This window comes from Pseudonaja textilis, chromosome 4, assembly GCF_049901715.1.
Source record: "Pseudonaja textilis isolate UNSWEBS1 chromosome 4, rPseTex1.2, whole genome shotgun sequence".
Classification (NCBI taxonomy): domain Eukaryota; kingdom Metazoa; phylum Chordata; class Lepidosauria; order Squamata; family Elapidae; genus Pseudonaja; species Pseudonaja textilis.
The window spans coordinates 5163481-5178640 of NC_141993.1; the positions used below are offsets into that span (position 1 = coordinate 5163481).

General features: G+C 38.8%; 1 protein-coding gene across 2 annotated transcripts; it reads right to left on the bottom strand.

The window, feature by feature from the left end:
* Nucleotides 1-2887: 2887 nt before the first annotated feature.
* LOC113445381 (mannose-binding protein C-like) lies at nucleotides 2888-12885 on the bottom strand. 2 transcript variants are annotated; one of them, XM_026714511.2, is made up of 5 exons: nucleotides 12838-12885; nucleotides 9599-9816; nucleotides 7362-7454; nucleotides 4958-5041; nucleotides 2888-3593 (listed from the first exon to the last, which is right to left on the bottom strand). In XM_026714511.2, exons 2-5 carry the CDS (start codon nucleotides 9798-9800, stop codon nucleotides 3214-3216), a joined length of 759 nt encoding a protein of 252 aa, XP_026570296.1. In that variant the 5' UTR covers nucleotides 9801-9816; nucleotides 12838-12885; the 3' UTR covers nucleotides 2888-3213. The 2 variants fall into 2 exon arrangements, with proteins under 2 accessions (XP_026570296.1, XP_026570295.1); XM_026714510.2 differs by having other exon boundaries at nucleotides 7356-7454.
* Nucleotides 12886-15160: the final 2275 nt, after the last annotated feature.

A 15160-nucleotide genomic window follows, 5' to 3' on the forward strand; every position in this document is an offset into this window, starting at 1 on the left:
TCTTTCATAGCTAAGGCAGGACTAGAACTCACACTCTACCTTAACCACTAGTGACTAGACCAAACTGGCTCTCAGATCAAATTATGGTTTGTTTTTCTTGGTAGTGGTGGTAAGTTAATGGTTGAAAAATTCGTCCCTCCTGCTCTTATTCAGTTCTGATTCAAGATTTAGATAATGCAACAGCAAATTTAAATCTCATGTAATACGAACTGTATAGCCATGCTTCGCTACAAAACTATGTGATCAGGATTAGTTTTTTGGGAGGAAAATAAAGGGAAAAAAAATCTGCCTCTGCCTACCAGCATCCATTGGTATTCATCTGGCTAGTGTCCTGTCAGTGTGGGAGAGAGTTGAGGGCTGTTTGGAAACTGAAACATGGAAAATGAAACAGTATATGCTGTGTGAGCAAGAAAGAGACAGCAAGGAGCCTGGGCGTGGCTTAGCTCAACTGTTCTGTACTAAAGCTGCTTGCTGCTCTGAAACTGAAATTGAAACTCCTCTCCTCTGCTTATGTTTTGCATTTGGAAGAGATTTCTTTTCAGGTGGGGAGGGGGAGAAGAACTCCTTAGCATCAGAGCATGTTAATAATTATAATATAGGAAATACTAATGCTCTGATGGTCATTTTGAAAAATCCTTTCTTAGTGAGCCCCTAGAAGCCAAGAGGAACATACGTGCCAAATTTAGAGTTTGTAGGCTTTACGGTTCTGGAGATTTTTGTGATGATGCATGAGTGGTATTTCACTTTTATATAGATTCTTTAAAACCTTCTATTTAAGAAACTATATTTTTATTATTATTAACACCACTGTATCACATTACAAATATTAGAAATGACATTGTATTAATGCTCTCTTAAGGGATATATTTGTCTGAATATTGATTGTAACTAATGCCCTTTATAATGTAACTGTTAAACAGTTCCCAGATTAATTTTGTTGAATTGATCCACTAAATACTACAATGTGATTAGATTATCACAATTAGTAATGTCATTTTTTAAAACCAATGCTCTTCTCTATTGTTCCCCGCCAAGCCTGTATTTCTTTCAGTCCTACCATTCACTGGAAGGTTTAACAAATGGCAATTGTTAATCAGGAACAGAACAAACAATTCTTCTTAGAGACAATATCTGTAATTTTTCCAAAGGGGAAATGATCGACCATTTGTGACCTTGGCTTAGTGATGGATTTGATGATTGTATTCTAATTTAATTTCTAGATCCTGCTTGGTTAGACTTTTGGTTTGCAGAACTTTTGTGAGTTCTATCATTTTTAAAAAATTCTCATCCAAAATTTACCACTGAAAGTTGGTCATTTCTCTGCCAAATTTCAACACTGATTTCCCTTTTTTCATTTCCTGGAAACTTGTAGAGACAGGGAGAATTGATCTTAATTTAATGCCTTCTTTCTTTCTGAGAAATGTATACCAAAATTAGAAAGCCTTTTTTCCTTTCTTTTCACCAAAAGTCAGAATGCATCATATGTCTTCTGTCTTTTCTAAAAACAACAACATTCCAGCTGGGCTGTTTTTGTTTTTTGTTTTTAATATAATGGATCCCATGGCTTGTTTCTCTTTTAACTTATCTATTATGCTGCAAAAATAAATCCGCCAGTGAGACAGAATGACATCATCATCAACAGCATTCTACAATAGTTTGGAGAAGAGAAGAAATACGAAATTTGGAAAAGCAGTCTAGCATTTGAATTTGCGACCTTTGAACCCTTTGCTTTCTTTATTCATGTCAGAAGCACCTTCAGATTATAATCATGTAACATTCAACACTAAGCAAACAAAATAGGTCATAGAAATATAGCACATGTAAAAAGTAAGTAGAATAAATAGTATTAAAACTAAGTGATGTTAGCCCAGTATTGGGCCATATTGACAGCATATTCTCTCACTACTTTGAGGTCTTCTGCTGAAGGACATTGTATGCACCATAGCATGTGTGAGATGGATTGTTTTTCACACAGGGTAGCTTCTACAAGAAAGCCTCATTGTCTTACATCAAAGGACAATCTAGAACCCTTTGCTGATCTGCTTTGAATGTTTGAAGTAGATGGTTCCTGGTGGAGTCATCCTAGTTAATATGTTAGGACTTGGTGAATTGTTGAACTGTTGGTGAACTGTTAGATATATGTCAACCACCCCAATGGAATGATTCATAGCATCTTTTAGGACATTCCATATAAATTCTTGAGCCCCCCCACTCTCCATCTTATTCCTTGTCTTCTTCCTCTTCTACTTCCTGTAACCTTGCCAATATGATCATTCCCCACCTCCTAGTCCATCATCATCATCTCACATCCCATCCCTAAACTACCTGTGTTTCTGCTTACAGTTGATCACTTCGAGAATCAAAGTCAGACTTTATTTAGTCCAGGACTGACTGATTGTTAATTCAGATCATCCTGCAGTCTTTGGTTCCTTTTTGTAACATGAGCTGGTCATTAAAGCAACTTACTGTGCATATCAGTTTCATTTTTCCCACCTTGATGGACATTTTGGATGAGTAAAACAGCAGGGAAATAACTAGAAGGGTTGTATGTGGATGCTTTCAGTATCTGCAAAGTCTGTGAATCAGATAGGATGATTACCCATTAAGAAATTCATTAGAGATTTATTTGATCACTCTATTGATTAAAGTACTTTTTAAAAAAAGATAGTACAATTGTTGTCTATTTGGGCTTCTTTTAAAATGGAAAAGGTTTTGCCAACCCCTGTCATCTTCTGGAAGGGATTTTGCATTGAAAGCCATAAGCAGTTCGTATAAGATGATTGCTAAAATGTTAAAAGGCAATTAAGGGATATTGGTTTGGTGGAATTTATAATTGCACACACTACATACAGTATATTTAACTAGTAAAACACAAATAAACATTACATTAAGGAGACAGTTTAATATGTGATTATCTGAACACGAGAATTACCAGTACATTATTTATTAATTTTATTATCACAGATATTTCTCATAAATCCACATTTTTTAAGTAGCCTCCAAAGTGCAACAAACTGAATTAAATTATATGAAATGGCCCCAATGCTTGTTCGTCTTTTGACAGTTGCCCAAGCAAACCTTGTACAGCCTTGTGAAACCTTGATAGGTTTTTTTTAGAATATCAGAATGAATAAGGCCATTTGGCTCATGTTCTGAAATTATAGGTGAATGTCCTGTTCTTGCTACCCAGTCAAACTTAGAAGGATGGTTGAATTAAAACTCACAGATGATTAATCGATTTGCATTGCAAGTAACGTCATTCCATTGGCCATCCTGGTACAACTCTATGCAATCTTCTTCTTCTCCATTAGGTTCGCCATCTGCCCATTGTGAGTATCGCATTGGGTCCCCGTTGAGGTGCTTAAAAGTACCTTCTGTCTCCTGGTCTGTCATCCCCAGAAAAGAGTTTTTTCCAAACTTGGAAGCCAGTTTTGCTAGAGCAGCGTTTTCTTCCTCATTTCTCGGAGAAGCCAGTTTTCCTCTAAATTTGGAGCAGGTGGCCTTGGCAGTGTCAAAGTTGGCTTCACCTCCATTAGATGCAAATTTTTTGGTTCCGATTATGGTGAAGGTTGGGAAAGCAGACTCCTGAATATCTAAGAAAGGAAAGAACCGAAATGAATTCTTTCTCGGCTGTTTTCATGGCGAGAACTCCATTTTAGGACCCATACTGATCTTGACATCAAATGGACCAGGGGTGGGCTTCAAAAAATTTAGTAATGGGTTCTCTGCCTGGTTGCTGGGTAGGCATGGCCATAGTGGGTATGGCCTAGTCGGCCTCCTGCACCACAGTCTCTAGAGTTCCACTCTGATACCTTGATCTCTACCCGAAATGTTTGTCTGTGTCTGTCTGAAAGAAAGATAGATGCAAAAGCTTTCCTTGAACCTCCAGGAGGACGAAAATGGCCTCCCTGGGCTCTGGAGGCTGTAAACAGTCCCATTTCCGGCCTTCCTGAACTTCCGGGAGGCCTGTTTTTCACCCGCCCTGAGCCTCCATGTGCGCCCTGCACTTACCTGCATCCAAAATGTATAGGGATTTCTGGGAGGGGCAGGGTGGGGTGGGTGGGGCCAGCCAGGAGTGGGATTTGGGGTTCTCCTAACTGCATAGAATCTTACTAGCAGCTCTCCCAAACCCCTGCAAACCCCCAGCAGCCCCCCCGAAATGAACCGAAGGAACATCAGGAAGTATCAGAGTAAAGTATTTATAGAGTTGAAAATTTGTAGCCCGGGGTTAAAATGAGAGATTGTTTGTGCTCTCTGAGCTTGGTTGTTTTCTTACAGATGTTTCATTACCAAACTAGGTAGTAGAATCATTGCATGATGACGTTATCAAGTTGGCAATGAAACATCTGCAAGAAAACAACCACGCTCAGAGAGCACGAAAGATCTGTTAGGAATATAAGTCACCTAACAGCTATTTGGGTTGGACAATATATAAACCAGGATAGACATTTTAAAACTGTATCTTTAAGAAAATGCAAAAGTGTAATTGGGTGTGGTTTCTCAAACGGCCATAAGATGGAGCCAGAAACCTGGGTTGTTTAGTCTAGCCTTAGTCTCAGAAGAGAGTGTGAGTGAGTCTCTGTTTTTCCTTCTGTTGGAGAGTATTGTTGTTTCTTCTAATTGACTGCTATTCCTGGATTTGATGTAAATCTGATACTGAACTGTTTTTGATACTGGACTTTGTTATTGAATTATCCCTGGATTGAAAATTGACTGATTTACCTGTGAATGACTTTGGACTGCTTGTTTTAAACTTTGCTTAAACCTTTCTGGAAGTAAAAACCTACATTTACTGTACAGTGTATCTGTGTGCTGTGTGTGTATTATTCAAACACTACTCTCAATACGTCTCCCTGTATGTGCTCATTCTCCTAACAGGGAATTACCTCAACAGGATCCCTCTAAAGTATTTATGAAAGTCTTTGCAAATATTCCTAATGAAACTGATCTGTGTTACCTTCCTGATTCTTTCTTGCAGTCTCTTTCAGGACCTTCAGTTCTGCCTGTAAATCACGAATCTGAGTTTTGAGAACATCAAGCTCTAAAGGGTATGAAAGGAAAGGATTATTCCGCACTTCTGTCAGAACCAAAATAAATTTTTAAAACAATGTCTGAAAGCTTCTTGGCTGGTGAAATGTGACACAGACTTACTGAGTTGAAACACAAGCTGGCTCATACATTGCATGGTGTCAACAGTTCGCTCCTCCTTAAGACCTGTATCAGACTTGGAAGTCATATTTCACTTGGAAGCTTTGAGCACATTCAGTGCCTGGGAATTTGGGAGGGGGGGTTTCATAGAGAGGTGGAAGATTAGACATTTTTTCTCAGAGACTCAAGGACAAGTCACCCTGCACCTGGAGGGGAGTGACTGGAGGAAGGTCTCCAGTTGGGATAGATGGTTGATTGGACCATGTGATGGACTGGTGGATGCAGGAGATGGATCTTTGATTTCTCTTTTGGGAAGGGAAAACCTGGAACTCACAGATTCGAGTTTTCCCAGATGTGCCAATATGACTTTTCTAATAAATTCTTACTTGGATGAACTTGGTTTCTGAGTGCTGAATGATAATTGGGGAGTTTCGTTGGAATGCTGACAACCTGACTGTTTCCCCAGGAACTGTGATTAAAGGCCCCCTCCTCCTTGTGTAGGGTTATTGTTATTGGGCACCTGGAGTTGTATGTTGTTGAGGAGGGGGTTTTCATGCTTGTATGCACCCAGAGTCACTTGTGTGAGATGAGTAGATAAACAACATAAATAAATACCCTTTCAGTCTAATTTCAGCCCTGTTATTTTTTTTCTCCTATGTTAGGTTATATTGTAAACCATCCTAAATTTTCCAAACAGGGAGAGCCGCAGCGTAAAAATATTCATTTTAAACCTTTCATCAAAACAGCCAGATCCACCCACCCCCCGGTTTCCATTTCAACCACCCCTCCCTCTTTCCTGGGATTTAACCTTCATCTCATTCATTACTATCAAAGTTGGACAACATCCGGAGGTGCTCGGAGTTCTTGCAATTCCTTACTCTTAACCATATTGAAGGGACTTCAGGAAGACCAAACTTCAAATTGTCTTCTGTAGCAGTTAACACCTTGGAGAACACTTTGGACTTCTGTGAGGTACTGCCAATGGCCTAAATATTGTCTTTTAAATATGTCTTTTAGACATGGCTATCAACAAAAACTAGAACTAATGTAAAACTTCTCCCTAGTCCAATTCCACAAAGCAGATCAAAAAATATTCAAGACGATGATGTCAAAATTATCAAAGCAACAAATAGGAAAAAAATCTACTGAGCTCCTGAATATTTCAATTTCATTGCACACATGCTGTGCATTGACAATAAACATTTGATTTGATTTGATATTCAGGAGGATTGGAAGCCAGAACAGATATTTCATTTCAGATACTTTTTGGGTCACCTATTACAGAGAGTCTCCTTTGACTTTCACAAGCCTAAAAGGGCTCCTGGGATCATTGGAAAGTTTTATATGTGAAATTTCTGTTTTCCATGGAATGTTGATAACAGTTGTACAGTTAGGATAGCCAGATGTGCTGTAGGAAAAGAGCTGCTAGTCTATAACAGCCGAAAATCAGAAGGAATATGGTCAGAAGAACAATAAATTTGCACCGGATCTGCCATTTGTACACTAAAGTGTTTCCTTGTTGTTGTTTACCTAAAGCTGGATTTCTCACAGCGACAACAATAAAAAACATGCATGAAACAATAAAAAACCAACATCCAAAAATGCAACACCAAAAGCCCTACAGCAGTGGTAGTCAACCTGGTCCCTACTGCTCACTAGTGGGTGTTCCAGCTTTCATGGTGGGCGGTAGGGGTTTTGTCCCCTACTTTATAAATCACCATTACTGTGGAACCGGTGGGCAGTTAGAAAATTTTACTACTAACAGAGATACAAAAGTGGGCGGTAGGTATAAAAAGGTTGAGTACTCCTGTCCTACAGCAATACTCTCCAATAACTACAATTACTCGGCTCCAGTCTCACCTGATCCCAATTCTTGAGAAGAGACAGTTTTTAGGGCCTTAATAGAGTGCTTTGGTGATCCATCCATGCAATCATCTGATCTACTAAAGGATTATTTGATTAATCTACCCGTACAAAAGACAAATAGAAAGAGTAGATGAAGATCAAGCAGACCAAAAGATGGATAAGAAGAGGAGCTATAAATGGTGTCTTTATTTGAGTAAAGATTCAGTTACTTCCAGATGATAGCATTGAGTGTTTTCCACCATGCAAAGTGAAGAGAGCAAACAATCATTGTATATTCCTTTAATATTCTACATAAAAACCAAAAGCATTCTGTAAAATCTCAGCTCCTCACTACCTCTTACCTTTACCTGCACGATCTCCTTTTTCCCCTTTCAGCCCTTCATCTCCTTTTGAGCCAGGCGGTCCAGCTTTTCCCGGAGGTCCCTGTATTCCTTTTAATCCTGCCCATCAAATAAAAAAAAAGGCACAAAAGGATAAGTGAAGAAACCGATTATCATCATAGCTAACATCAGCCACAAGACCAGAAGCAATGAAAGAGTTGCTCTAAAGATTTTGTGTAGGAAACGTGGAACCATTATCGGTCACCAAATAGAACATAGAATAACATGATTGGAAGGGATGTCAGAGGTCTTCTAGAATCTAGATCAACTCCCTGCTCAAGCAGAATCCCTACATTATTCCAGGCAAATGGCTGTCCATCTCTTTTTGGAAACCTCCAGTAATGGAGCATCCATGACTTCTGGAGATAAACTCTTCCGCTGATTTATGGTTCTCACTGTCAGGAAATTTTCACTGAGTTCTCAATTGGATCTCTCCTTTATAAGTTTCCATCCACTACTTCTTGTCCTGCAATCAGGTGCTTTGGAGAATAGCTTGACTCCTCCCTCTTCTCTGCAACAGCTCCTCAAATATTGAAACACTGCTGTCATGTCACCCCTAGTCCTTCTCATTGTTAGACTAGAATAGAATAAGAGAGTTGGAAGGGGCCTTGGAGGTCTTCTAGTCTAACCCTCTGCTTAGGCAGGAAACCCTCTACCATTTCAGACAAATGGCTGTCCAAACTCTTCTTAAAAACTTCCAGTGTTGGAGCATTCACAACCTTTGGAGGCAAGTCATTCCACCGGTTGATTGTTCTCACTGTCAGGAAATTTCTCCTTAGTTCTAAGTTGCTTCTCTCCTTGATTAGTTTCCACCCATCATTTTCTGTCCTGCCCTCAGGGGCTTTGGAAAATAGCTTGACTCCGTCTTCTTTGGGGCAGCTCCTCAAATATTGGAACATTGCTATGATGTCCTCCCTAGTCCTTCTTTTCATTAGACTAGACATTCCCAATTCCTGCAACCGTTCTTAGTATATTTTAGCCTCTCATACTTTGTTGTTCTTCTCTCTATATATATATCTATTTCCCTCAATCGTTTATCGTACATAATGTAACTGTCCATTGGTGGTTTTTCTCTCTCTTTCTCTATCTCATATATATATATATATATATATATATATATATATATATATATATATATATATATATATATATATATATAGTTGTTGTAGTTCAACAAAGACGAACTCAATACACAAGCCTGATGATGGCAGATGAGATTCTGCTGAAACATTGCTACCACTTTAAAAGCATAACTGTAAAGATGTGGGAAAATACCCAAACAAAGCTGAATACCATACATATAAATACCCTCAAAAACATAAAAATATATATATATTCAGAAGCCTGAAGATGATGAATGAGACTTCATCGAAACGTTGCCTAGATACTTCGAATCTTACGCGGGAGAAAACCCGAACAACCAAAGATCCATACACACACACACACACACACACACACACACACACACACGTGTGTGTGTGTCTGTCTGTCTCTCTCTCTCTCTGTGTATGTATGTATGTATATCTATCTGTATCTGTATCTGTATATGTATGGCATTCAGCTTTGTTCGGATATTTTTCCACGTCATGGTAGTTGTGCTTTTAAAGTTGTAGCAACGTTTCAGCAGAATCTCATCTGCCATCATCAGGCTTCTATACATATATGTGTGTGTGTGTGTGTGTGTATGTATATGTATATAAATATATTTCCCTCAATTGTTTATCGTATGCGTGATGTTTGGTGGCAAACATCAGAGTTTTGAGATTTGTGATTTATTTATTTTGTCAATTGCTTACAAGATAATAGGTATAAGTATAAACATAGTTATGAATACATGAAATGGATACATATGAGAAAAATGAAAAGAAACAATAGAACAGGGATGGTAGGTATGTTGGTGAGCTTATGCACGCCCCCTACAGACCTCTTAGGAAAGGGGTGAGGTCAATAGTAGACAGTCTAAGGTTAAACTTTTTGGTGTTTGGGCAAGAAACCACAGAGCCAAGTAGACTATTCCAGACATTGACCACTCTGTTGCTGAAGTCGTACTTCCTGCAATCAAGTTTGGTGCGATTAACCTCGAGTTGTTATTGCCTTTACTTTCTCTTACATGATGTAGAATTTATCACTGAACAATGGCTCTGGTCTTAATGTTTGTAGTTAACATAGATCTAAGAAAATATAAAGAGCTGTTTGCGCTGCACCTGAATCTCCTTTTGGCCCTGGAGGTCCTTCCTTCCCATCTCTTCCTGGCAAGCCATTGCTCCCTGGGGTTCCTGGCAATCCATTAATGCCAGGAACCACAGTGCAAATGTTGACTTTCTCTTCACACCTGCATGTCTCAGGATCTGATGATTTCACCAGGGACACTGCCAGCACCAGGGTGTAGAAAGGACAAAGCAGCATATCTTAAGAATGGGACCTAAAGAGGAGGAAAATGGTAAGGTAAAGGTTCCTCTCGCACATATGTGCTAGTCATTTCCAGCCCTAGGGGATGGTGCTCATCTCCATTACAAAGCCGAAGAGCCAGTGCTGTCCGAAGACATCTCCGTGGTCATGTGGCTGGCATGACTAAACACCGAAGGCACATGGAACACTGTTCCCTTCCCACCAAAAATGGTCCCTATTTTTCTCCTTGCATTTTTAACATGCTTTTGAACCGCTAGGTTGGCAGAAGCTGGGACAAGGAATGGGAGCTCACTCCATTATGCGGTGCTAGGGATTTGAACCGCCGAACTGCCGAATCGACAAGTTCAGCGTCTTAGCCACTGAGCCACCACGTCCCCGAGGAAAATGGTACATATTTCATTTTCCTTTTGTTTGGGATGAAATAACATTCTGACTTTTTAATATTTTGAATGTTTGTAAACTTTCTAATATTTTGAATTTCAATAAAGAATTTTTTTAAAAAAAGAAATAACATTCTGACCTCTTGTGGTGTTTCAGCTGGTGGAACAAGGATTGGATGGCCTTTTTCCCTCCACTTTCCCATTGATCAATTGGAGGGAAACCACTACCTGGCTGATGGTATCCCCCTATTCTTTTCTACGTTTTTGAGGTCATCAGAGGCAAAGAGGATTGTAGTCTGTTTACATATTGTATGAGGGATTGAAGAGTAGTAATTGTTCTAATATCTACTCAAGCAGTTACTATTATATCACCTACAGCATTACAGATGTCATCCAGATGCTACCTGCAACGTTTGCGCTTCACAGGTTCTATATCAAGGGATAGTTATACTGTACATCATGTTTCATCGCACTGTTGGCCAGATGTTCAGACTGGATTTAGTATTTCTATCTAGTTATCGAGCCATCCCCAAGGACCTGGGGTGGGCTGATGTGGATATTTCGTGGTGTTACATATATCGTTGCAGGATGTAAGCTGATCCAAGTCAGGCTGCCTTTTGCAATTGACTGAAGATAAACAGAGTTGTAGAAGTTCATAAATTGCTTTGGCGGCAGAGGGGGATGACTATTATTCTTGAAATATATTGACCGGTATGCAACTGGGAAGGGGCAATCTATGTCTATGGGGGTTTTCTTTTTTCTTGTGCACTTTTTAAATGTCTTGTTTAGCTTTGCTTTATCCTTATGTGTTTTTTCTTTCTTTTGTTTTGGAAGTTGCACTTTAATGCTGTGAATGAAATTAATAATAATGAAAATGAAAATGAAAATTAAAGAATGGGGCTGTAGGCCTACTACTACCACGCATCACCCAATAACAGTGTAACAATCCAGAAGACTCTGTTTGTTTCTACTAGAAAACAACAACAAAAAGTCTCTTCTTGTTTCTGAGAAAACAATTGAGCAAGCTCCACAGATAGTTGCATGTGCAAATATTTGATGTGTTCCATAGCTGCCGAACTAGTTAATCATTAGCATTGTTTTGGAAACAAAATGGAACAAACCTTCCCTCATTTAAAAGGCAACATTTATCAGTCATGTTAGAACAAGAGAGGTGGAAAAACTGAGCTTGCATATTTGAGACATGGCACACTTAAAGCCCTTCATTGGGGAAGAAAATGGTATTGATTAAGTTAATGAGTCGGGCATTATGCAATAGATCATCAAATGCATATAATCTAATAATAGCCATTACTGGCACTTGTGGAGAAAGGTATCTTCTCATGAAATCATGCTGGAGCTACAATAGAATAGAATAGAATAGAATAGAATAGAATAGAATAGGAGGTATCAAATATTCCAGAATAGCCAGACATAGGAATACAGTCCTACGAAAGCTTAAATTTGTTGCACTTGTATTCTACATAATATAGAATCATTTACTTATCACATGATTCACAAAATCATTTTTTGTCACGCTAGTAATTTAATGCAGAGGTCAAATATTTAACCCCATAATCAATTCACACCTGCCACTTAGCTTAAAACGTTTCAGGCTGCTGCTGTTTGTTGACCTTGACTGCACCTCAGATACCGATTTGCTGATCCTACATTTGTTTTATTTTACGGAAGATTATCTGATACTTTTGAGAGCTGCTACGAAGGGACTGCTTTGTGGAATAATAAACATTTCGCACCTTGTGTTCACTGTGAATAAAAATGGGGAATGTGTAGTTTCAGAAACAGTGGCTTTGATAAAAAGAACTTGATATTTAAGGGGTCCTTGGTGCTCTTTGAGGTTTGTTGTTTTCTTCAGGAATCTCATTATTCAACTAGGGAACATCATCAGTGCTAGAAGGGAGAGGGGGTTGTGGAGAGGAGGAGGAGGAGGAGGAGGATGACTGTGGGATCCTTGGCACTCTCTGAGGAGGAGGAGGGAAAAGGAGCAAGAGGAGGAGGAGGGGAAAGGAGGAGGATGATATGAAGAGGAGGAGGAGGTGGATTGTGGGGTTCTTGTGTCTCTCTGAGCTTGGTTGTTTTCTTGAAGATGTTTCATTAGCCCAACTAGGTAACATCATCAGTGCTAGAAGAGAGGGGGTGTTGTGGGGAGGAAGAGGAGGAAGAGGAGGGGGAAGGAGCAAGAAGAGGAGGTGGAGAAAGGGAAAGGATGAGGAGCAGGAGGAGGACTACGGGGTCCTTGGTGCTCCTGAGCTTGGCTGCTTTCTTGCAGATGTTCATTACCCAAACCAGCCTAGCACTGTTGATATTTCCTAGTTTGATAACAGTTAATGAAACATTTGCAAGCTCGGAGAGTACCAAACCCCCCCCCTCCTTTCAACCCTGAGCTAAACTTTTATAAATCAATAAAATTTTATAAATCCATAAAAAAATAAAATAAAACCCTTTATTAATTTCATCTGTTCCTTGCTGTGGCATTCTTTCTTTCCCCTTTCAGTTTACTCATTGTTTCCTTGTCGTGTTTTGCTCACTTCACCTGGATCCCCTCTCCCATTTTTACCTATCAAAAATAATTAAGATTCTGCTTCAGAAATCACAGAAAAAAGATTAGTTTGATACTGAAAAAATAAATTACTTACACAGCACTGAAAGAAACCAGCTCTCCGTGTATGTGTTTCTCAGGCAGTGATTTTGCAAAATCCGATTCTTTCACTAATCATTATCCAAACAACAGGGGAAAAATATTTATTTGTTGTTTGACTTCACCCAGTTTATTTTACCTGCTGCGGGAAATTCCAGTGGAATTCACTCTTTAATACCATTCTAAATATGTTGCAACGATTTGCAGAAGAAGAAAAGAACAGATGAAGCAAGAGTTAGCTCGGGAAACTGCATTTTTTTTTTTTTTAGAAAAAGCAAATTAACAAACCAGCTTTTGCTTTAAACAAAGAAGAACGTCTGTGCACTGCAAAATGTTACAACACAGGATAGGACATAACAGATCTAAAAATAATTTTCTCAGGGAACTGGCAAAAAGCTACACTGTGGAGAAGATAAAAAAGAAATGAATGCAAGAAAAGTTGGAAAGAAGATATTAGACAATCACTCCAAGCATTGGGCTAGATCCCATGGCTCTGGTGTCTATGAATTAATGCTATAAAAGCTATAAATGTTAATCTGGTATGGGGTCTCATGCCTGAGCAAGGGGTTGGACTAGAAGACCTCCCCGGTCCCTTCCAACTCTGTTCTGATTGATTGATATTACCAAAAGTGTATCATTGTCTAGAGGAGGGTTTCTAGACTCTTGCCTGGAGGGGGAAATTCCAATTTTATGTCACAAACTTCTAAATGAAATTTAGATTTTTGTTCAATCATAAATGCAGGCACTTTTCTTAAAAAAAAAAAAAACCAAAACATTTCATCAAACAAATATTTAAAAGCACCATAAAGAACAAAAGGGGAAGAAGAAACAGAAGAGCAAAATATAGATATTTATGTATGTATTTTATTTATATCTTGCTTTTATTACTTTTACAAATAACTCAAGGCACATGAAATATTATTTCCTCTTCCTATTTTCCTGACAAGAACAACGCTGTGGGGCAAGTTGGTCTGAGAGAGAATGATGGCCCCAAATCACCCAGCTGGCTTTCATTGCTAAGGCTGGACTAGAACTCACAATCACCTGGTTTCTAGCCTGATGCCTTAGCCGTTAGACCATTTGGCTCTCCAAATCTTCTATCTATCTATCTATCTATCTATCTATCTATCTATCTATCTATCTATCTATCTATCTATCTATCTATCTCAAAGCGAAAGACCACTCACACATCATCACAAAATCTCCAGAACCGTAAAGCCTACAAACTTGAAACTTGGCACATAGGTTCCTCTTAGCTTCTAGGTGCTCACTAAGAAAGGGTTTTTTGAAATGACCCTCAGAGCATTTAGAGCATTTCCTATATTATTATTATTATTATTAACACGCTCTGATGCTAAGGAGTTCTACTCCCCCTCCCCACCTGGAAAGAAATCTCTTCCAAATGCAAAACACAAGCAGAGGAGAGGAGTTTCAGTTTCACAGCACCAAGCAGCTTTAGTACAGAGCAGTTGAGATAAGCCATGCCCAGGCTCCTTGCTGTCACCTTCTTGCTCACATAGCAAATACTGTTTTACTTTCCAAGTCCTCAACTCTCTCACACACTGACAGCACACTAGCCAGATGAATGCCGATGGATGCTGGTAGGCAGAGGCAGAATTTTCCCCCTTATTTTCCTCCTCAAAAACTAAGCCCAACCACATAGTTTCATAGTGAAGCATGGGTGTCGAGCTAATATATAGATATAGAGCATTTGCAAACTCTGTAAAATTAAATAAGAAGAGCGAGAGTCAGATTAATTATCCATCTAAGATGATATTAACTAATTATAATAATCAAATCAATAATCGGTTGTTTGCAAGATGCCTTGCAAAATTCTAAACTTAATCTTCAGTCTTTTGTTTGAATGCAAATTAATTGGTTGTCTTTGCCTTACATTTAATACATTTTCTCCAATTCTTACTAGAAGTCATTTGAAAAAGATAATTGATCCTTAATAAAATATTTTTACAGTTGCTATTTTCCCTACACATTTAACTTTTCCCATCTTAAAAATGCCTGACATTGTGCTTTTCTAAATCTGTGAATGGTGATTCTTAAATAATGGCATGTTACGTTTATTTCAGTAAATTCCTAAGTACCGAATTAATTCTCACAGCCCATATAAACTGTGGCCATGAATCACAGGAACAAGGAGATCGGATATGTAAGCCCATCTTTGATGAAGTTGTTCTTGTTAGGCTATTTTCCTTTCTCTTTAAAAATAAAAATTAAAATTAAATAAGCAAACCAAGTGGTAGAAAATAATGATGGCCTTTGTGAAACCCTAAAGGAACATGATATCTGATTAGAGAATCTCCAAC

Coding starts and splice junctions, on each gene's coding strand:
- LOC113445381 (XM_026714510.2), bottom strand. CDS start 9,800: ATGCTGCTTTGTCCTTTCTACACCCTGGTGCTGGCAGTGTCCCTGGTG. Junction 5,042..7,355: donor AGGAGATCGTGCAGGTAAAG/GTAAGAGGTAGT, acceptor CATACCCTTTAG/AGCTTGATGTTCTCAAAACT. Junction 3,594..4,957: donor TGCAAGAAAGAATCAGGAAG/GTAACACAGATC, acceptor TTCCTTTCTTAG/ATATTCAGGAGTCTGCTTTC.